The sequence below is a fragment of the Anguilla anguilla genome, chromosome 8 (assembly GCF_013347855.1).
Source record: "Anguilla anguilla isolate fAngAng1 chromosome 8, fAngAng1.pri, whole genome shotgun sequence".
In the NCBI taxonomy this organism is placed as follows: domain Eukaryota; kingdom Metazoa; phylum Chordata; class Actinopteri; order Anguilliformes; family Anguillidae; genus Anguilla; species Anguilla anguilla.
This window is the reverse complement of record NC_049208.1, coordinates 16415119-16437721: the sequence shown is the minus strand read 5'-3', so window position 1 is coordinate 16437721 and position 22603 is coordinate 16415119. Positions and strand designations below refer to the sequence as shown.

The following is a 22603-nucleotide window of genomic DNA, read 5'->3' as shown; positions in this document are numbered from 1 at the left end:
CCGCCCATCGAAAAAAAAGAAAACACTGCGCCCCAGGGGACCTTGTGCAGTAGGTTCTGTGGTTTTCCAGTGTTCCCCTTAGCTAAAATAGTACATTTAGGAGGCTGCTTCCTGAAAAAAACTGGCCTTGTTTTTGCAAATACTGCGTGCCATTCTTTTTTAAATTCTTGGAGTTGCATAATCCCATTTCAGGACCGTGCAGTACTCTTAAATCAGTACCGGTGCAGGTGTTCATTCACCTGTTCAGCCTGTGCCATTTTTGTTTCTCCTTTTTTTTCTCGTTTTAATAAAAAGCGCCTGAAGGGAAGAATATTTTTTTTTTTCTTCCCCTCTCGATGTCTCACTGCACTAATGTCATTTCATCCTGGCCGTGGTTCGCCGGCCCACACTGTATCAGAGGCGCTGACTGCTGCCTGAAGGCTGGTCAGCGCAGTGCTCATTATCGCCCAGCAGCCCCTTCGTCTGCTCCGGCGGTACGGCTGCCGCGGCCCATCTGTATTCCGCACGGGAGGGCCGGCCGAACCGGGTGGCGGTCAATACCGCCGAGACTCAACACCTATAAATCTATCCAGGGGAGAGAAAAATAAAAAAATACAGCAGGAGAATCCCGGCAACCCAGCGACCCGAAGAAAACACTCAACACGAGTCAATTTATCAATGCAAACATATCCGTCTTCCTAAAGAATCCATTTAAAAAAAAATAAAAATATCATTTATGTAGTTTTAAAATTGTTTTTAATTGTATTTTTTTTCTGCTGAGTTACGTTCGTTTTGTGGTCCTGTTCTCTGTGTTCGGAGATGCCCGTTAGATTCCCCGGGCGTGGGACAGCCAGGCCATTAATCCAGCCGTCGCCCACAACCCCAGGTGAATGTAATTGGGAGAGGTGGCCCGAGGACAGCGGTGGGCGGGGCCTCGCGGGGCAGTGAACAGCTTTGTAAAATGCGCTATGAAATAAAATCAGATTTGATTTGAAATGAGTGGGCTTAACGGATGTGCTCACCTTGAACGAAACGAGCGGAAAGCATTTCTGATTTAAGCGAGAGCGAAGGCAGTTAGGCGAGCTCGTTCTCCAGATAAAAACGCGATGCGCCTTCGGCACACCGCCAGCAGGGGGCGACGGGCCTCGCACCACCACCAGAAGTCGATAGAAATGAAAACTGGGGCCCGATGATAGAATGATAGAAGTGAAGAGTTTAGCTCTGGCGCTTCTCCTCTTTTTCCATTTCGGTGGCAAAAAGGCGGGGTTGTTTATTTGTCCTCCGAGAGCGGGGTGATAAATAACTGTCCGCGGCGGTGCTGAGCGCTGTGTTTCGTGTCCGGGGACGACGCCGCGGTGCTGAGAGGGGCAGGCGGAGACTTGGTGATTGATGGCTGCTCGGGGCGGAGTCCGCACCGCGGGGTTTGGCGTTTAGGGGGGACGCGCAGGATGGAGCTGTGCCTGCCGCCCACCCGCCGTCCGGGAAACGGGGTCCCTGGGGGCCCCCAAAGCCGGGAGCTGGGAAGGAGCGCACGCGGCGAAAACCCCGCGCTGCCGTGCGGCCCGTAGCGTCGCTCAGAGGACGTCTGCTGTGCAGCGCTCAGGCTGATGTGTTCAGTCTCGTGTGTTCACTCTAATGTGTTATGTCTCATGTGTTCAGTCTGATGTGTTCTGTCTCATGTGTTCAGTCTAACAAGTTCAGTCTGAGGTCCTCGGGCTAATGTGCTCAGTCTAATAGGTCCAGTCTCGTGTTCAGTCTGAAGTGTCTACCGTTTCAGGCCATCTTGCTCAGGTAGAATGAATGATGACCCCACAAAACAGTAGCTTCAACTGGCTATACTATACTAGTACACAGTGTATTTATGGCCAATGTTGCTGGTAATAATGACAATTTACATGTAATGGGAATCTGATGTGTTTGCAGTATCTCCCAGGCAACAGCTGCTACTTCAGCCCAGTCAGTTTTTTTTGTGTCCATGGTATGCTCAGTGCTTGTATCTGGACTTATGTATATAAAAATATAAACATTTGGTTTATAAATGTACCTCTAATGCAGTTTGTGTGTGTGTGTGTGTGTGTGTGTGTGTGTGTATGTACAGGTAGGTGTGTGTGTGCGTGTGTGTGTTTTTGTGTGCTTGTGTGTTTGTGCTTTTGTGTATGTGTGTGTTTGTGTATGTGTGGGTCTGTGTGTGGGTGTGTGTGTGTGTGTGCGTATGCTTTTTGAGAGAGCATTCATGTGTTTCTCCATATGGAGTCCCAGTAAATGCCCTGCGTGCAAAGGGGCTAATTCTGCGAGCGCTAGGCTGTGGTGTTCTTCCCACGCTCCATCCCCTCCAATCACACGCCTGCTTGCACACACATCCGCTTCCTGACTCCTGGAACACGCCCACGTGGTCTCGCACGCACGCGGGGCGAGAGGCTGTTCTTTCTCAGGTGCTGCTATTTTCGCTTTGCAGGTCAGCCACCTGTTTGGGCAGGTGGAGCGAGAGAGCGAGTGAGAGAGGGAGAGAGAGAGAGAGCTCTTGAATGGAGTGTCTCATTATAGGTCACTTCTCTGTATTGTAAATCGAAGAAAAAAAAGCATCTGAACAAATTATTTGTGGCGCCTTCTCTGTGCCCCAGACTAACTGTTTATACGCCTAATAACCTGCAATATACACAAAAAAATGTCTTGACCTGAAAACCGTCCCCTGTATCAAATAACAAATAAGGCACATTAATTGAATTCCTTTAAAATCATTTTAGATGATATGAAAAATATTTGACTATCACGTCTTGAATGACAAAAATAAGAATGATGACACCGCAGTAAAATAGCCATAGCAAGTACGGTAGTAATGTTGCGGTTGTAATAATGATATCACAGTCTGGCTGTGCAGTGTGTGCACGTCGTAGCTGAGCGCGGCCGTGCTGTGAGGGAGGGCTCTCTCGCGTGCCAGGGAGGGGTGCGGAGGGAGGACTGAAGCGGGTAGCCGTCCCGCGCGTGAAAGTGCTGGCCTGGCGCTGCTGTCATCGCCTCCGACGCGACGGCGTCCCTCGGGGGACGCGGGAGAGCGGCGCGGTGGAAGGCGAGCGTAAAGCGGCCCGGAAGCCTCTCTCTCTCTCTCTGCCCCGCCGCTGACGGCGAGGAGTGCGATGCACTTTTGCGGGAAGATGAAGTGCACCCGTGGGAGCTGGGGTACGGGTACTGGAGAGGCTGAGTGGAACAGTTGGAGATGAGATTCAGATGAATTAATATTGGGCTCCAGACTTCTGCAGCCGCAGATATTTGACGAGTTGTTGTCATTGGCATGTGCTCCATGTGAGCATGTTCGGTGATAAATTGATGGCCACTGCTTTGTGGAGGTTTGACTTTTTTTTAGTGCTGGAAAATTCATTTCTTGGCCAGAAGGGGGGAAAAAAATGCAGAGTATTGTTTTTATTTAAAAGTGAAGAGCAAATGCACAGATTTTAAATGAGTGAATGGAGTCCAGACTGGCTTGCCAGGTGGGGCTGAAGAAGCTGGAACGTTCCGTCTGAGCGGACTGACGTGCTGGCGCGCGTGGGGCGCGAGTCGTGTGCCGAGCTCTCTCCCCGCGAGGGCACGCGATGGCGTGGGTGGGCGTGGCAGGTGGCTGCGTGGGCGGGCACGGACCCTCGGGCGGGGGCACGGGGCAGGGCACGCGTCTCCGTCCCCGAGCGGGGGCCGAGCTGGCCCCAATCCGACATGGGCTCTCCCCTGGCAACGGTTGCTCCGCCCCCAGCGCTTCCTGAGCTGGCGGCGGGTCGGCTGGCCTCTCCGCGCGAGCGGCGCGTGGGCGGGAGACTGAGGCATTATGGGTCATTTCATATGTTTCCTCCCACCTTTTAATACTCGGCTCAGTTTGTGTGCAATTTGAAGTGCAGCAGCTCTACCCTGAAGTTATTTTGCTATTTTTATTTTGCCTCTGGGCGTTTTGTAAAAAAAAAAAAAAAAAAAAAAGCTTCACAAGATTTATTGGGAAAGTGCATGTGGGCCATGAAATAATTTAGGCTTTATTCAGCCTTGAAACGGACCAAAGTCCCATGCGCCGTACTAACTTAATAACTCACCGCAACAAAGCTCCTTTGTTAGCTTGCCCTGTCCTTGAGCTATCTCTGTTTTGTACACACTAGGAAGTCCCTGAATGGCCTGGTGTGCTGGTGATTTCCAGCACGGGAAGTCTTTCCTCACTCTGTTTGCAGTGCAATCCATACCACATATCAATGAGTACTGCAGAGAGAGGAGGAGAGCACAGGAGAGGAGAGGACAGGAGAGAGGAGGAGAGGACGGGAGAGGAGAGGACTGGCGAGGGGAGAGAGGAGGAGAGGTGGGAAGAGGACAGGAGAGTGGAGGAATGGAGGGGAGAGAGGAGGAGAGATGAGAGGAGGAGAGGAGGGCAGCTGAGGAAAAGAACACTAGATAGTAGAAATTTGAGGACTCAAGTGGAGGTCAAGGAGCCTTGTCTTATTTTAGCGTTGTCTTATTTCAGGGTCAGCCGGGGATTGAATTTACTGTACACTGGGGACAGTCAATGTTTTTGTTTTGACTCTGTCAAGGTGTCTAGAGACATGAGAACGTACAAATGTATAATGTGATCAAGCTTTTTAGGGCATCTTTGTCTGTAATGTACCTGAATGTATCACTGTGTTTTTATCCCAGAGGTTCTGACCCCAGCTATTGTAGAAAATGCATCTTCCTGCGAGGCCAGAGGCCATGTGGATCAGTCCGTGTGATGTTTGACTTTGTGCAGCAGCTGGGGGTAGTGGTAAAAAGTAGGCTTTAAAAGTATCAGATCCATGTCCCAGCTTGCGAAATTGAGCAAGAAGTTCTTCAGCAAAATATTCAGCTGTGCAAATGGATAAGTAAAATAAGTCATTGTGAAATGTCGAAGGGAAGCAAAATAATGCCATTTCAGCAGAAATAGCCCGGATATAAAAATGCAGAGACCCGGAGACCAGACCAGAGGCACTCGGATGGCGCCCGTGACCAGGGACCTGGCCTTTTAACCGGCAGGCTGAAGGTTCAAGTCTCAGATGTGACATTGTCGTCATGCCATTCAAGTGACTTAACCTGCGGTTCTCCATGAAGAATCCGACAGTTTAAAAAGAAGGATTGGATAAGAGAGAGATGTGCTGTTTCCCCAGAATAAAACATGAAAAGGACAGGAATCAAAAGCACATCTGTGCACTGGTGTGCCTTTACCCTGAAGCAGGAACTAGACTTTTTTTTATTTAAAAGAGAAACATGGAACTAAAGTCTTAACGGGGTACATTCTTGGACTGCTCACGCTTTTTGGCTTTGACTGAATGTTCTGAGCGGGGGGGCCTGCTCTTCAGGGTACTGTTTCTGAAATTTGGGTATTGCAGCCCCTTTTGATATTCACGACTGCCGTCAGGCGGCCTTTGCAGTTTCCTGACATTTATCGTCATTCTCACTGGGCATCGCTGAAATATCCATAATTTATGCGGCTGCATTATCACATAATATCATCTTACTGATCATGTAAGGATACAATAACACCCTGCCTTGTCTTTAGCTTCGCTGCCAATGCTTGATCCTGTCTTTTGGACCTGATACTCCTCAGTGGGAGACAGAAAAGGAAGATAAAGAGGATAATTGAGAAGCCAGGGGCCCCCGCGCAGACCCGTACAGAGACCCTCGGCTGCGGGATTCCCCCCCCCCCCCCCCCGCCTCCGCTGCCCCCCTCTGCCATCTGAAAGTCAAACGCAGGATCCTCTCCTCAGAAGAGCGTGTAACTCTTCCATAATTAGATAACAGCGGGGCGACTCAGCGACCTTTGTGCCGCTCGCGAGTGTCCAGATCGATGGCAGATGCGAGTTCTCGCCGCGGCTCAATGTCTCTGCCGCCGAAGATTAATGTCGTCCCCCGTCCCCGGGGTCGGGAGGCGTCAGCGGCAGCTTTCTGACGTTTCTGAGCGGCGGCAGCCTCGGCGGACCGGGCCCCGGTTTCACCCAACGCCGCCGTTACCGCCGCTCTGCGCCCGTCGCCGACGCCGCCCAAGATCCCGCTGCGTTTCCGCCATTTGCGCAAGGCGTAAATGTGTGGCTTCCACCTCATCATCCCTTATTGCTGTTTTACTCGCGCTGGCCTGGAATGACTCTCTCCCAAAGCAGCATATCAATACAGCGCCTTGTTCGATACGGATTGATTTTGGAAAGGCAGCCCTGCTTGTCCTTGAAGGCTCAAATGAAGGTGTTCTCCGCCTTTTTTTTTTAGCAAGTGAAATGACATTTCTTGTTGTTTATATTGCGGTCGTCATTGAGTGTATGGGCCGGCTTAGGCCTACATGATATGAAGAGGGAAAAAAGTTGCACTTAAAATTCAACTCAAAGGTTGTGGGTTCGATTTCCAGCAGGGGTGCTGCCATTGTGTCGTTGAGCGGGGTACTTACCCTGAACTGTTTCAGTTAATATCCAGCTGTGGAAATGTATTTAACAGTATGTAAAAATGTGAGCTGTGTAAGTCGCTCTGGATAAGAGCATCAGCCTAGCTTATGCATTAGCATTAGTCTTAGCCTATGTAAAAAGATGGAAGAGCACAGTGCTTTAGTTCTTCCTTTCCATTCAGTTTGGAGACTGGCTAAGCTCATCAGTGCTGTTTGTTGCTTTAAATGTACCAGGTAATGGTAATATTTAATACATCCGTATCATTCTCACTGGGGATTCTTCATTCAGGGTGTTCTTTAGGAATATGTGAGTCCACATCCTGAATCAAAGTGAACCTCAAACTTGAATGTCTCAGATTTTAATTGTAGCTGGGTCGCTGTTGTGATATTCATTTGAATTGACTTGAATTAATTTGTCATTTGATTTGAATTGCAATAAATAAATATTGCTTTATAAACTTGACATTTATGCAATGGTTTCTGGGTAAGTTAGCTTAGATAAGGATGCTAAGGAAGGATCTAGATAAATGATGAGGGCTGTGAAAGTTTTTGGTCAGTTTTTGTCTCTACAGGTAATAGTCTGCAGTTTAAGGGAGACCAGGTGGTCAAAACTAGTGAATGATTGGCGTCCTGTCACACAGCTGTCATCCCCACCTCAGTCTCATATTTGGACTCTTGACATCACTTTTCTACTTTTCTTAAAACTGATGCCTTGCAGAAGCCTCCTCTGGAGTGGATGAACTCCACACATGTGCCTAGAATTGTATGTGTAACGCTCTTTGAAGTGAAGATATGTACCTTAGTAGTGAGATCCCACAGAACTGTGCTTTATTCTTATTTCATAGAAGAACAGCCATATGAACAGCGCAGGGCTTTTGCTCCTGTACATTTTGTCCTGCTGTACAGATAATTGTGCAAGGTTCACAGATCAGCCAAACTTGTCATGTGACTCATCAAAGCAGGTTGTGTTTTTTTTGCCGTGTCGTATCTATCTTCAGCGACCCAGTCTTGACCTTGCACTGACGTGCTGCTTGATGCAGGCCCACACACAGAACCGTCGCAGACAGCAAGGCGCTGTGATCTTCACAGCCCTGGCAGAACTCAATGGGTCAAGTGCTGGGCTGTGCTGCTGTTTCTACTTTTCTTTTTGTTCTTTTTCTGCTTTTGCTATAATCATATATTTATAATGGGGAGTTAAATAAATGATGGACTTGCTGTTGAAGCGTCCAGACCAGGAATAAGTCTGCCCTGTTCTGCCCTGCTGTACTCATCTTGTGCGTGTTGAAACTTTTGGATTAGTCTTGGCTTTACCACTAGGGGGCAGATGCTGTTCAGTACCAGGGAAGAACAGGGCCTTCTGCTTGCTTTCCCCCCGGGCTGGCTGGCCCTCGAAGGGGCTGAAGAGGCTGCACTGACAGGCCTGGCAGCCTGTTGGAGCTCCACGTCGCTGGTTTAAAGGAGAGGGGCCATTTGCCAAGCCCTCGTGATCCGCTCATATGGCGCCCTGTTTCTGACCAGCTTGGCGCTCTCCGCAAAGCACAGGGGGCCAATGGGAGAGCGCGAGCTCCCGCCCTTCGTTATCAATGCTCCTTTTCCATCGCAAAGCTCCCGCGTGGCCAGGCGCTTTTATGAACGGATCTTTAAAGGATCACGGACAGCACAAGCGCGGACTGTCAGAGTTAATGACGAAGGATAGTTTCCTGTCTGCGACAAATGGGAAAAGGAGACCGGCGTTTCTGATATAAATGTGTTTATTAATTTATTCATGAATGTATTAACGTTCCCTACTGCTTTTATGTAAGCAATCAATCACTTTCCTAACAAAATAGCCTACTGCACACCAGCAGTAATTATCACTGACTTAGATGTTATTGTTATTATTAAGACCTGTTGGCTGTTTGGTTTTTCTTTTTCTTTTATTTATGGCATATAAAGACACTGATGCGTTCTGGGATTGTTGGTCCTCCCCTGGGAAAGTGTAAACTCACTCTTCTAAAGGGAATGAAAATAAATCCATAAAAAACCCAGCTGCTCCCTCCCCTAATGAATGCAGTGATGATAATCCAGACTGTTTGGCTCAGTCTAAATTTAGGAAAGGAACCCGGTGGCAGGCCATGTTTTTCATCCGGTCACGTGCCGCATCAGTCTGATAAAATCATATAAAATAATTAAGACGTTTGTACTAACTGTGCACATAGCACACTCATTGGGTTTTTTCCCTTTGCTATTACTGATACGTTATTTGTTTTAAATAACATGCCACATATCATGTATTGCCCTTTTGTAGTATTAATCTCTAATAGCTTTGGTAATAATGCCAATGCAGAGAAGAATGTAAATCTATTATAGTACTCCGATACAGATCCATCCTTAGCCCTCGTTTTTCCACAGTGGCTTTTTGCCAGTGGCCCCTTAGCTGGAGATCACTCTGTAATGTCTAGCCGCTAGGCTGGGATTTCAGGATGTACCTGCACTTGGTGACCTGTGGGCCTGAGCATTGCTCGGTTGGTGCTGTGGAGAGAAACGGTGTGAAGCGCGAAATCACCCAGGCTCGGAGGAAGGGCTGCTCATCCTGCAGACGGACATCAGAGAACAGCTGACCTCCCAAGACTCTAGTGTGCCAGTTATGGAGGATGCAGAGAATGAATGAATCTCTCTCTCTCTCTCTCTCACTCTCTCTCTCTCTTTCTTTCTTTCTCTCTCTTTCTCTCTCTGGAGTTGTACAATAACGTTTACAGAGTGAAGTGATACATGTTTGACTTAAGAGTAATTTTGTGAGTAATTCTCTATCTTACAGTAATATGTTACGAACAGGGAAGCTATATTTCTTTCTGAAGTACTTAATCAATTAATGGGTGCCAAAATCTCTCAGTCAAATCTCTTTTTAAAGGAGTGAAAACATGCAGGGTGAGCCAGGTTTTTGCTCTTATTTTTATGGCAAACATGTTTATCTATGAAGGTGTACAGTGTGGAATTTGAGCGCTGTTTACTGAAAACCTGTAAATCTGGGAAAAAACTCACACCTGCTGTGGAATACTCATCAGAGCCTCAGATGTGATTCCAGACTAATTGTGAGTTGCTTTGGCAGTGAAAATGGGGTAGGCCTCAATCTCAGCTTAAATGTAACTGCATTTGAAAAATTAAAGCCACAAATCTAATTGCTTTTGCAAAAAAAAAAAAAAAAAAACAGATTCAACAGCTGTTTGTTTGGCAAAGCTGGAAAATATGAATGTGATTTGTTAGAAAAATCTTTTAGTATTTATGTGCTGATCATCATTGTATTTCTTAATTATGACTCTTTTACTTTTGGATCATTAAGCATGCTTGCAGAACTGGGTGGTGCACATTTGCAGACTGTTATTTATGTTAGAAAGCTTTCTCTGTTTACACATCATTTATTTGTTAATCATTTTCCATTTATTTCCAGCATTTTGGCAGTAATCTAGTTTATGTGACAGTTAATGTGCACCAAATATACCATCATTTACCAGCCTTTTCCCAAGAGCTGAGGCATCAGTGAACGATCCACAAGTCCCTTCAAACCTAAAGCTTCACCGGGGTGCACTAGTTCTATAAACCATGTTATTATGATTGTTTTTTTGTTTTTTTGTTGATTGAACTGCTGTACACGAATGCAATGCATGCTGGTTTCTGTAGTGAAATTGTGAGGGAGGGTACCTTGGTCTTTACTGTCTGAGGGAAACCCTCTGCTCTTGGCATTGTCAGTGACAGACGTCTCTCTAGTGGCCTCTCTGGAGGCCTACAGCTCATTGCATTGTACTTGCAATGCAGGGCAGCAAAAATGCATCATTCAGTAAGAACATTAATGCAGTCTCTCTTTCTCTCTCCCTCTCCTTCCCCTCTCTCTCTCTCTCTCTTGCTCTCTCTCTCAGTTCTTTACTATTCACTTACTCTGTCTTTCTGTCTCCCCTCCCGTAGGTGCTCGGTAATCTCTGTCTCTTCATCACCGTTTCCCTCTCTCTGTCTCCTTCTCTTCCCTCGGCGTCTCCAGTGTGTGATGAAGGGCAGATTTACCGCCTCGGTCTCGTTCTGCCGTCTTAGAGATGATGAGTGTGTGAGCTGCTCCATGCTGACAGCCGCGGCGGCGCTAACGCTAACGCTGGTTCCGAGAGAGACTGGCTCTGTTGTCTCATTAGTATGTTTCCATTCGCCGGTCCGGCAGGTGGAATCCAAGTAAGAGGGGAAAAGTAAGAAGGGTTTGCTTCATGTCTGCGGTGTGTTCGTGGCCATCGTATGGGGAACGCTCTTATTGTTTTTTTCTTCAGTACTCAGAAAGTATCGGTGACATTTTTTCCATCAAGCTGTGTCATGCAATCTCAAAAGAGTTTTTTTTTTTTTCATCCTTCTGTTCATTTGTTATGTTTTGGGCAACCTTTTGGCTGAAGGTCATGGTCTCTGAGAAGGGAAGGCAGGCAGTACAAATGTTTCTATCAGACCATCATCAGCGTTAAACCTTTGCTCTTCTAATTCGCCATGTCTGAACCTGCGGTTTTCGTAGCTTGTGCCATTTTTACCTGGTTGTCCAGAGTTCCGTCTTTTTCTTTGGAGGAGCGTAAGGGCAGCTGTGCCGCGTAACTGTGAGAGACCTGAGATTACAACTCTGAGGGTGTCAGTTCAGCCCCCGGTCTGCCGCCCTGTGGGCAAACGTGCAGCTGCGTAACTGAGTCGCATGTAAAGAGAAAATTGATTAAGCTGTGTCAGTCACTCTGGATAAGAGTGTCTGCTAAATGCATTAAATGTGATGTAGGCTATCTCCCCCCCCTCCACCTTATGTGAGTTTTAGACTTTATCCTTTAGACGCTGGTGGAACTGACATTTTCCAGGAAGCGACTGTGTAAACAGCCGTGTGCCTGTGGTTGTGGTGCTTTCAGGATTAATGCTAAACTTTCCACAGCTGCCCACTGCCCCTCCTGAAATATTACTAAATCCACAGCGCTGTATTCTGTTCAGATGTGTTAATCTGGCACATCTGCCCTGTTCAGACGAATCCTTTCAGCCGTGAAAGTGGCGCACCTTTCTTCTCCGCCGTAGTTACTGAGTATCTTTATCTCAGTACCTGTTGCCCTGTTTCACTTCATTAATCCTGTTTTCCGGTGTAAGCACACCGAAATATTCCACTGTCACCGAGATCGTCCCGTCTTTGTCCACATAAAAGCTTCAGAAAAAATGTCTGTAATTTCAGCCAAAGGGCCTCATCATTGTTACAGAAGAAGATGTACTTGCCTAAGAGATGCCCCTATGTGGCTGTCTCATATAGTTTTCATGTCTGTATGTTTTGCTTTTGTAAAGCTGGGCTGCAGGTTAGAGGAGTGACTTGCGTCAGTGTAGCGACCCAGGGTTCGATAGTGTGACGTTATGTCATGGTTTGCTGGATGTTGTAGAGCGGACTCTCAGGAACGGGAAGGGCTTTCTGTCCTTCACGCAGCTTCATAGAAGTCACCCCGCCTTTTCTTCTCCAGAGAAAGTTTGGCTGCCCTTGAGACACGGGAAGTCACTGTCTCTACAGCGGTACCCGTAATGAAGGAGCGGGAAGGGAAGGGAAGGTGTCCCTTCCCGGTGGGGGTTGAAGGACAGGCTTATCTCTTCATGCTGGGACCTGGCAGGGAGACCATAGACCTTTGACCTTTGACCCTTGGCCCTGGCTGAGATATTCCGGAGTGTACAGACATCTCTGTATGGCGCCGAGGAAAGTGGCTCTGTCCAGCCTTTTCCCCTGATTAGGTTATTCATGTATTCCATGCAGGATGAATCAATGTCTCAAAAAAAAACCCGTGTTAAACTTCTGTACGGACACTGAGAACTGTCCCCATACTGGTTCACTGTAGGCCACGGAGAAACATTGACATATATTTAATAATCATAAGGGCAGTCTCTGTGCTGGATATAAAACTTTCATTTTATTTTATGAACAAAATGAACAGTGCACGGAATGTATTGGGCTGAAAACAGTGTCTGTGACTACGGTCTGTTCGGATAAGAATACCTGTGCAGCCTGTATAATGTTTGGACCAGGTTTGGTTCAGTACCTTTTCCAGTGTCTTTCTCGGTGCAGAGTACAGGCCCATGGTTTGGATTTTAGGAGTCCTGGCACAGACCTGCTAAGTGGCACACACACACACACACACACACACACACACACACACATGCTTTTTGGGCAGACAGAGGTGTTTTTAGGTAGCGAGCGATGTTTACCATCTGGAAAGTGTACCTTCAGTCCAGCCTCAGTAAGGCAGGTGATTAATCATGTTTGCAGTCCTCTTTCTTTCGCCATGTGAATACGTGATATTTGAAGACCAAATATGATCAAAACAGTATCAGTTTCCCACACAGAAATGTTGGAACGCTGCTATTGTTTATATTTGTTCTTCCTGCCAGTGACTTGGCTATAATTAGATTTTTGCTTCTGAAAAAATTGTATAAGTGCAGTTTTCTCCAAAATAATGGAAGTGATCCACGCAGAAATATTTATCCATGCTGTTAAAACCGGATGCATTTTCAGACGCTCTAAAATAGTACCAGTAGTTAGGATGTGTGCGGTTTTTGTTTTTTTGAAGCTCTGCAACTCTCCTACGTCCATCTCCATTTCGTTTTGTTTGTGTTTAAAAAATGATGTTTAACAAATGAACAAAGCTGTCAGCTTTTCCATTTTTTATGAACCACAGGAGATGCACAGTAGTGAGGTTGCTTTGGTATCGGCTCTGAATAGTTTAAAACACACCCATCGGTATAAACCCAATGCTAAGAGTGTGGTCAGTATGATGGCACAGTATACATGAGACAGGGAGGCCATGCATTTCCTGGGTGGGGGGTAGTTTTTCATTGCAGTTGCAGACAGGGGGGTTAACAGTGTGATCACGGACACCCTGTTGAAAACCCGGGCTGTAGTCAAAATGGTTTGTTATACAGAACAGTGTCTTATATTTCTTTAGTGAATGCGGAAATTTGGTTGAATTTTCAATTTCTGCTTATGTAAAATGGTGTGTGTGTGTGTGTGTGAGAGAGAGAGACAGAGAGAGAGAAACAGCGGGAGAGTGGGACAGGGAGAGAGAAAAAAGAAGAGAGAGAGGAGGAGTGACAGAGAAGAGAAAGAGAGGAGTGAGAGAGTGAGAGAGCAGAGTGTGAGAGAGAGGAGTGAGTGAGAGAAGGAGTAAGAGAGTGAGAGGAAGAGAAAGAAAAAGAGTAAGAGAGATAGAAGGAGCCAGATTGAGGGAGCAAATAGGGAAGACGCTGTGCTCTCTCCAGACACAGGCTGTCTCGCCAAGTCTTATTTCAGGAGAATAGTAAATATTTGATAGTATCCTTTGGAGACTCAATGTTAGCCAGGGATAAATACAGCTCTACCCTCCTCCACAGAGTGGACTTACCCCCCCCCCCCCCCCCCCCAAACCCACCCACCCACTCACGCACTCCCCACAGACGTCCTGCAGCTCCTCAAACACCTCAGTACGAAGAGTTCAATTAGTGGATCGCATACTCTGTTTCTCCTGGCCATAACTCAATGTTTGCCTTTGTTATAAGCTCTGGTTTTGTGTGTAAGTGTGTATCTAAATTGAGTGAAAACAGTAAACTTTCCGCTCCGGTGTGTTTTGTGGCCATGTGTCGCTGTGTTTGCCCCGTACTCCCCCCCCCCCCCCTTCAGCCCCCCCTGCCCTTTTTTGGGCATCTCAAATTCCTTCCCTCTCACACTGCTTTTCCTGCTGTGCCTATGAGTTTATACTCTGACACAGTGGAGGGGAAACAGGCACTGATGATGCACTGATGAGGTGCAGAGCTACAGAGGGGCTTGAGTGAGTTAGACATCTGAAGATGCAGCCCTTGGTGCAGTTAAAATACATAATGATGCCTGCAGGCAGTGTGGCGTCTTGGTTCAGGAACTGTGCTTGTACCTCAAGGCCCATTGGTTGGATTCCCCAATGCTGCCATTGCACCATTGAGCAAATTGCTACAGTAACTGCTTCATGTCAGCGGTGTACACAGACAGTAGATAAGGAATGCAAGCTCTTGATGAGGCTGTGATAAATTCTATTCTGATTCAAATCTAGATCATGGGAGGGAGAACTCGTTGCACAAGACAATATCAAGACCTCTGTGCAACTGGTCACATGTGTTAGCTGTCTGTGCTAACACAGTCTGTGTTGCTTTGTGCTTTGTGTTTGTCTGAATGCTGGAGAACGTTGAGCCGATGGGAGAGAGAACAGAAGCACTTTAATATTTATTTGTTTTACCTTTAATGGACCAGTATGTTCCTTGAGCTAATAAAATCTATTTTCTGAGAGAGACCCTGCCAAGACAGCAGCCACAATAAGTAGAAGAAAATACACAAAGAATCACGCAATTCGCAGAGACCTGCTGTAGTTAAAATAATCCCAGTCTTAAGGAAAACTGCTGTGCACTAGGGTAATGAATTAATTCACGAGAATAACCATGTCTAATTTAAAAGAGCTGTGGGTGTTATTCCAACTAGTCCACCGTGTGAAGTAAGAAAATGCCGGAAGCAGCAGGCACCATATTTGCCTTGCAGTGTTCCAGTACTCTAGTTAGAAACATGTCTCCAATTGATTTCAGTAGAGACAACAAAAAACAAGTAGAAACGATTCAGATTCCCTCAGGACAGTTTAGCTGTACTCTCTGTCTCTCTCCCTCTGTCTCCCTGTCTCTTTGTCATTTTTTCCTCTGTCTGTCTCTCTCTCTCTCTCTCCCCCCCTGTTCTCTCTCTCCAGCTGTCTGAGCCTCTCTCAGTTTCCCTCACTTTATCTTTCTGTTTTCTCTTTATTTTCATCTCAAGAAAAAAAATGATGTGAACTCTTCTTTGTTTTTTCACCTGTCTTGAAAGGACAACCTTCCAGCTTGGAGACCTTCAATTTCCATGAGAGACAGGCTGGGTCATGAAGTCATCAAAGAGGGAGAATATTTTCAGAAGATTAGTTTAGAAGCAATGATATATGATTTTTGTGAAAGTAAATTTGAATAAGTATGTTCCCCCTCTTGGATTAAATTTGGCCTTTTCTTGCATGCTTTTCAGATTGAAGTTTTTAATTACTTGATGCTTGGTAAATATTATGCCAATGGAAAATATCTTTCTCATGGTGTGCCGTGAATGAGAAATCAGTTGGATCAGGTTATGAATGACAATCTCTGAGCTGCGGGATTTATTTACATTTACATTTCATACATTTTGCAGTCTCTCTTATCCAGAGCGATTTAGAGAGATTACATTGTTTACATTTGATCCATTTATAAAACTGGATATTTCCTAAAGCCATTCAGGTTAAATACCTTTCTCCAGGGTACAACGGCAGCGCCCCACCGGGAAAATCGAACCTAAAGCTTTGGAGTTATAGACCCAGGTCCCTATCCACCGTACGACACTGTCGCCCTGGTGGATCCAAACCAAATTGCAGTTTATAGCTCCTGACTTGCTGTCTGATATGGTCGTCTCCATTTAAGGGTACTTCAGGAGTCATCCATGTTTGCCACGGCCATGTTGCAAGCTTTGTTCAAAGGCCCAGATAAAAAGCCACAGTTAGGCTTCACTCTAGAGAAGAGCATTTGCTAAATGCTTGAATGTAAATGTCTATTTTGTGATGTTTTTGCTTTATGGGGCTCGTTTGCTGGCTTTCTGTTTTCTCCAGTATGCACCATTTTTAAGTTTATGGTGTTTCAATGCCCTGTGTCATGTACAGTGAGGTCATTCATTTCATTTTTCCCCACACGGTCACAGCTATGGCTATGGTTATGGTTTTCATTTTGATCAGATGGTCCCAACTGCGAGTTACTCATGATACCCTCTGCTCCACAGATTGATGGCCCAGTTGTCATGGCGCTGTTCTTTCATGCCCGCCCCCTGTCACCTCTACTGGACCCTGCAGCCCTGTCCTGGGTTAGCAAGGGGGTGACCATGAGGGGCTTGCCTGCAATGAGACTCCTCCCCCACAGAGGGGTGGAAACGGAGGCCCCTGCCCCCCACCTGAACGCTCAGGACAGCGTCGAAGTTCTGGGGCGCTCGTACCCGCGGGACGACCACACCAACGTCACGGCCAAGATCCTGTCCAAAGTGGGCCGCAACCTGCACAGCCGGGCCCACCACCCGCTGTGGCTGATCAAGGAGCGGGTGAAGGCACACTTCTACCGGGCCTACACGGGTCGTCGCGGAAACCCCATCTTCTCCGTCTTCGACAACCTGAGCCCGGTGGTGACCGTGGAGCAGAACTTCGACAGCCTCCTCATCCCCCCCGACCACCCCAGCAGGAAGAAGGGGGACAACTACTTCCTGAACCGGGGTCACATGCTCCGCGCACACACCTCCGCCCACCAGCGAGACCTGGTGCGCTCCGGCCTGGACAGCTTCCTGTTAGCGGGCGACGTGTACCGCCGCGACGAGATAGACGCCAGCCACTACCCCGTCTTCCACCAGATGGAGGGCGTGCGCCTCTTCTCCGAACACCAGGTGCGGGGGACGGGGGGACGGGGGGACGGGGGCCTGGGACCCGGTTAATTTCGTGATGACCTTCACAGCCTGAAGTTGTGATATCTCTTCTAATAGCCCTCACCCATTCCGTTTGGAAAGATTTACCCTAGAGAGGATGACAATTCATTCTTCTGCAGCTAAACTTTAAATGTTCGTCAAGTATATTAAATTCTGCACAGAGAGGTGGGAAGCTCAGGGCTCAGAAAGTAAAAGTCCTGCCTTGTGTTTCTTCCACCCATGAATTCATTCAGCTGATTTCATTAATTAGATCTGCATCCTGGCGGAAGAATTGTACTTATTATCAAATCCAGATGATTGGAACAAAAGATCGGGGAAGCCTTTTACTTTCTGAACCTGTTTCTTCCACCTATGTGATAAAAATGCGAACCCAGAGATGTTACTTTCAGTATCCATCTGAAGGCGATGCATGTAAGGTTATAATCCTGAGGACTTCAGAAACTACCACACTCCTTGGTCTGAGCGATTAGCCCTTAAGAGCAACATTTGCTTAAAGAAATGGACTTGCGTAAGGACAGAGCGCGCTGCGGCTAGGTTGAATCTGAGCCAGGGTCGGTCGGCGGTACCGTCAGTCTGACAGCTGTGCCCCGCGCCCCCCTCTCCCCTAGCTGTTTGCGGACGCGGAACGTCCCGGGCAGCTGTCCCTGTTCGAGGAGGACGGCCAGCGCTCCCCGCAGAAGCAGGAGACGCATTCGCTCCACGCGGTCCGGCTGGTGGAGTCCGACCTCAAACGCTGCCTCACCCGCCTCATCAGACACCTCTTTGGAGAAGGTGTGCAATTTACTTAACGATACACATTTTTTTAGTGAATAGTTATGGATTACGAATATCTGCTGTCATTTATTGAAGCAGCCCTGGTTTACCTTTGTACGGCTGGCTTACGAATATCACAGAAACGAAGGCTTTCAAACAATGATGTGAAGTTGTGAAAATCTGCCAGCACTACCTGTACCCAGTGCTTAGTCCCAGGTATTAAAGCACCGGTGGCAAATGGTAGTAGGGTGATTGATTGATGTCGTCATCATGGAAATTCGTATTTTATTTAGCTACCCTAACTCCATTCCACCCTCTGTCTTTCACACTGCCTCTTTCTCTCTCTCCACTGACACTCTCCATCTCTGTCTCCACCCACACTCTCCCTCTGCATCCTCTCTCTTCTTCTCTTACTCTCCTTCTCTCCCTCTGTCTACCCTCCCTCCATCCCTCTCCCTCTCTCCGGTCCCTTTCTCCCTCTCTCCCTCTCTTCATCTTCCCTCTCCTTCTCTTACCTGCCCTCTCTCCCTCTCTTTCTCTCTCTCCCTCTCCCTCTTATTCTCTCTCCCACTCTCCCTCTCTCCCTCATTCTACCCTCCCTCTCTCCCCCTCTCCCTGTCCTCTCCCCTCTGTCTCTCCCCTCAGTGTGGGACAGACAGCAGCTCTGTCCCTGTCTGACTCAGCTGTGTCTTCACTCTGACCCTCAGTCAGTGACCGATGCCCCTTCCTCTCCTGCGGGCTCAGGGCTGCTCAGGGCATTTGGAGATGTCACTAATTGACTTTCTTGGCGAGAGAGTAACACAAACCGCCCCAGATATTGGAAGTGACACCTCCGTTCCTCCTCCTAACTTGCAGATTTATTGTCTGCAGCAGAGATGTTGAGAATGAGCCCCTTTGTGATTTTTCACCCCAAGTGCCTGCACGCAGGCACGCACACACACACACACACACACATACATGCACGCACACGCACACACACACATACATGCACGCACACACACACACGCACATGCACACACATGCACGCACACACACACATGTGCACACACACACACGCACACACACACGCACAGTACACGCCACGCACACACATACACACACACACCGCACATGCCACACACACACACACACACACACACACACATACACACGCTCACACACACACACACACACACACACACACATACACACGCTCACACACACACACATTCACACACCTTCACACTCTTCACCACCTCCTCACTGTAGCAGGTTGATGAACATCTTCAGCGCCATCTTCCTTCATGTCGTCCATCCCCGTTTCCTTTTTCTCTTTCTCTTTGTGTCTCTTCCCTGGTGCCTGGCCTTTCTTTCTTCTTTTTCCTCCTCCATCTCTGTTTTCATTCCCCCCTTCAGCAGCCTTCTCTTCAGTGGTGCTTTTGAGATGATTTTTTCCCAAACTGCGCTGAGGCCATTTTATTTGCCAGGTTGAAGCCTCTATGTGCAGCTAGATAGATAGCTGTACCTTCCAGGTGTTTATCTGTAATAAAGAAAAACATCTAATAACTGACAGCTGTGTGTATGTGTGTGTGTGTGTGCTGCAGATCTGGAGATCCGTTGGGTGGAGTGCTACTTCCCCTTTACCCATCCATCCTTTGAGATGGAGGTGCGTTTCCAGGGTGACTGGCTGGAGGTGCTGGGATGTGGGGTGATGGAACAGCAGCTGCTCAACTCAGGTATGCCCCTTCACACCTGCACAAGGGGAGGGCCTATGGGCAGAGCAGCTCTGTCCGTGTGCGTCCATTTGTAAAGGCCCCCGAAAAGTGGATAATAAGTGGATAAGGTTCCTATCACCCTATAAAACCCTAATGGACCCTATGAAACAGAAAAATGCAGGTAAATGATAATCAGAAACGTTCTGTTAAAAATGATTTTTTTAATTAATATGTACTTTTAATAGAATATTCCAGAAACGCTGCACAGTTGAATGGCAAATAGGCAATAGCATGTCAGTTCCTGCCATGACCGGCAGATGGCAGTGTTGTGCAGGGCTGAAAATGGTGGAGGCTTTTTCCTGCTGGGACAGGGCATTGGTGCAGCATGGGACTGAAGGACAGGACTTAAAGAGAGCAGTGAAAATATATATTTTTTTTTTTTGGGGTGGGGGGGGGGTTGGGTAGTACTATAGTGTTAACCCAGTGAACCGTACTCTAATGGCAGTGGTCAGAACAGTGGCTGCACCATTGAAACCATCTGAGGTAATATGCCACCTGTGTGTCACCTCTGTGCAGTTTTGCACATGTTTACCTACAAAAGCTGTAATAGAATGCAGACATCTTCCTGGAACTTTATGGCTTTTCTGCCACACCCATGTCATTTTAAAATCAAGGTGGATTCTAGACATTAACATGGACCTATTAGCACTGTCAATCAAGATGTTTGTAAGCGCACTATAAACTGCTACTCTAAACTGTGAGATTACACAGTTACCTTGAGTCCAGGAAAGACAACTGTTATACTTATGAAAACATGTCACAAGTATATTCTCATGGAGCTCTGAGATTCAAATCTCTGCCAATTTGTTTTAGTGATGCTTTCAGTCCAGAAGGAAAGAATCTCAAGACTGAAAACTGTAATCATATCATGACCTCAAAAGTATTGACTGCACAGATCCACCCACGGGATTGATTGCATGTTTTAAAATAGCTTTTCGATATCCAAACGTGTTTTTGCATCCGCTGTGCTGCAGTTTGTTTCGGACACTTTCCATGTGTCCTCCTGCATATTGAAGACATTTGTTAATATCGACCGAGAATGTATTGCCGTGGTGATTCCCTTGTCTCTTATCTCACACGCAGTAATTGAGTTTATGTTCAGTAACATGGTTATGTCAAAAAAGCTGTCCCTCAAGCCAAAATGTGTACATTTCCAGATTGGTCAAATCAGGCATATGTGACATTATTATGCCTTTGGTAATTTTTCATTCTGCCTCAGCACCGATTCTTCTGCAGTCCTCTCTTACCCTTAATAAAAGAGCTTCTTTTAGAGCAGCACGATTATACAGGCTCTCTTGAGGCCGGGGAAGTATTTTAGTGAGGCACAGTGTAGCCCTGCCCATGTCCACTGACAGACCCTTTGGAGAAATTGCTCCTTTCCCTAAACACCATGAAAACATAAACTCGGCCAGAGAAAAACCCCTTCCGTTATTGAGACGAAAACTGTTTTATTTTCTTTATCTTGAGTCAGTTTGAGAATTGACTCTGCTGTGTGTGTGTGTGTGTGTGTGTGTGTGTGTTTATTTTATTTCAACTGGGGTCCATGTCATTTTATGAAGTTATCCTTCAAACTGGACCAGTACCACCTCACTGGGTAAAAAAGAGCTTGTATGAGCAGATGTAATGTGGTTGCCGTAGTATCGGTAGTGTATGATTAGGTCCTGTGTTTACAGTGAAAGCCCAGCGTTGTCTCCCACCAGCACACAGATGTGTGCACACGATGTCCCTCTTCCCCAGGCTGGCTCTCTTTCCCCTGCGCAGCGCAAAATCTGTTTTCACCGCAGGGTGAAGTGCATGACCTTTCACCCCCCGCTGACCACTTGAGTTCCATACTCCATCTCTTTTCCGATTTCAGCGTTGACCCGGGCTGTCCGCTAGTTTTGGAAACATTTCCACCATTTTGGAAAAAATCTTACCAAATAAACATCCAGAAAAACACCCACCTGGTGGAAATGCACAAAGGGCTCTGCTGAGTCTACATACATCCTAACTACATGCGATTGTGTGTGTGTGGTAAATGTGGAATATGAGACGTGTGAAATGTAGTTTTTGCACTGATAATGTTACATGAATGTGAGCAATGGACAGAAATAGGAGTTTCCTGTTACAAGTAAGGGGGTTAATTGGTGAATGGACGGTCCAGTCACATCTGAGGCGCGCACGTGCATCTGGTGGGAGTCCTTCAGTCGCATGTTCTGCCAGCTGAATCCGTTCCCCCGCTCCGCGACACGCACGCGTGCTAAGTGATGTCCAAAAGGAATAAGCCCCGGGCTCAGCTTGTGCCTGCTGGTGCAGAACGTTCCACCATCATTCCTTCCAGCCGTCATCCAGCACGCGTGTCAATTTACATCGAGGCCCGGCTCTCCGTTCAAAGATCGGCGTCTCTGCACCTGTCTCCGATTTTCCGGGGGCGGGGCTGGGGGCGGGGCTGGGGGCCGGCTTCGTCGCCGCGCCACCTTTCTGTTCCCAGGCCACCGGCGTTCCACTTGACATTAGTCAACATTTGTGAAGAGTCAGTGCAACTTTGTGTTTAGCACGTATTTTACAGTCTGATGGCGTGACACACAACCTGTTGCCAGCTCTGGGCGCACATGGGACTGCAGCATATGGACCGCTCATTTCACAAATCACAAGTTGTGAAATATGTAAATGACTTTAGATTTCACTGAGGCAAAAAGTTATTGTTTGTGTTCCTCTGTTTGAGTTATTAGTCTTTTCTCCATTAAAAATGTGCAATCTCACCCGTGCAGTCCTATATCTCACCTATGTAGTCCTGTATCTCACCCGCACAGTCCTGTATCTCACCCGCACAGTCCTGTATCTCACCTATGTAGTCCTGTATCTCACCCGCACAGTCCCGTATCTCACCCGCACAGTCCTGTATCTCACCCGCACAGTCCCGTATCTCACCCGCACAGTCCCGTATCTCACCCGCACAGTCCTGTATCTCACCCGCACAGTCCCGTATCTCACCTGTGTAGTCCTGTATCTCACCTATATAGTCCTGTATCTCACCCGCACAGTCCTGTATCTCACCCGCCCAGTCCCGTATCTCACCCGCACAGTCCTGTATCTCACCTATATAGTCCTGTATCTCACCCGCACAGTCCTGTATCTCACCCGCACAGTCCCGTATCTCACCCGCACAGTCCTGTATCTCACCTGCACAGACCTTTATCTCACCTATGTAGTCCTGTATCTCAC

The 22603-nt window shown here is 47.3% G+C and overlaps 1 protein-coding gene across 7 annotated transcripts in view; it reads left to right on the top strand.

Annotated features, from left to right (window-relative positions):
* The window catches only part of LOC118233673 (phenylalanine--tRNA ligase, mitochondrial-like), an 87038-nt gene that overhangs the window by 11683 nt on the left and 52752 nt on the right, over positions 1-22603 (top strand). For 4 of the 7 annotated variants that reach the window (XM_035429500.1, XM_035429506.1, XM_035429502.1 and 1 more), the window contains exons 3-5: positions 16206-16853; positions 17501-17663; positions 19229-19360. In XM_035429500.1, coding sequence (XP_035285391.1) covers positions 16224-16853; positions 17501-17663; positions 19229-19360 — 925 coding nt within the window. In that variant the 5' untranslated portion in view covers positions 16206-16223. Of the gene's footprint in view, positions 1-15239; positions 15306-16203; positions 16854-17500; positions 17664-19228; positions 19361-22603 lie in introns of all 7 variants that reach the window. The other 3 variants (XM_035429501.1, XM_035429505.1, XM_035429503.1) reach the window with 1 other exon arrangement.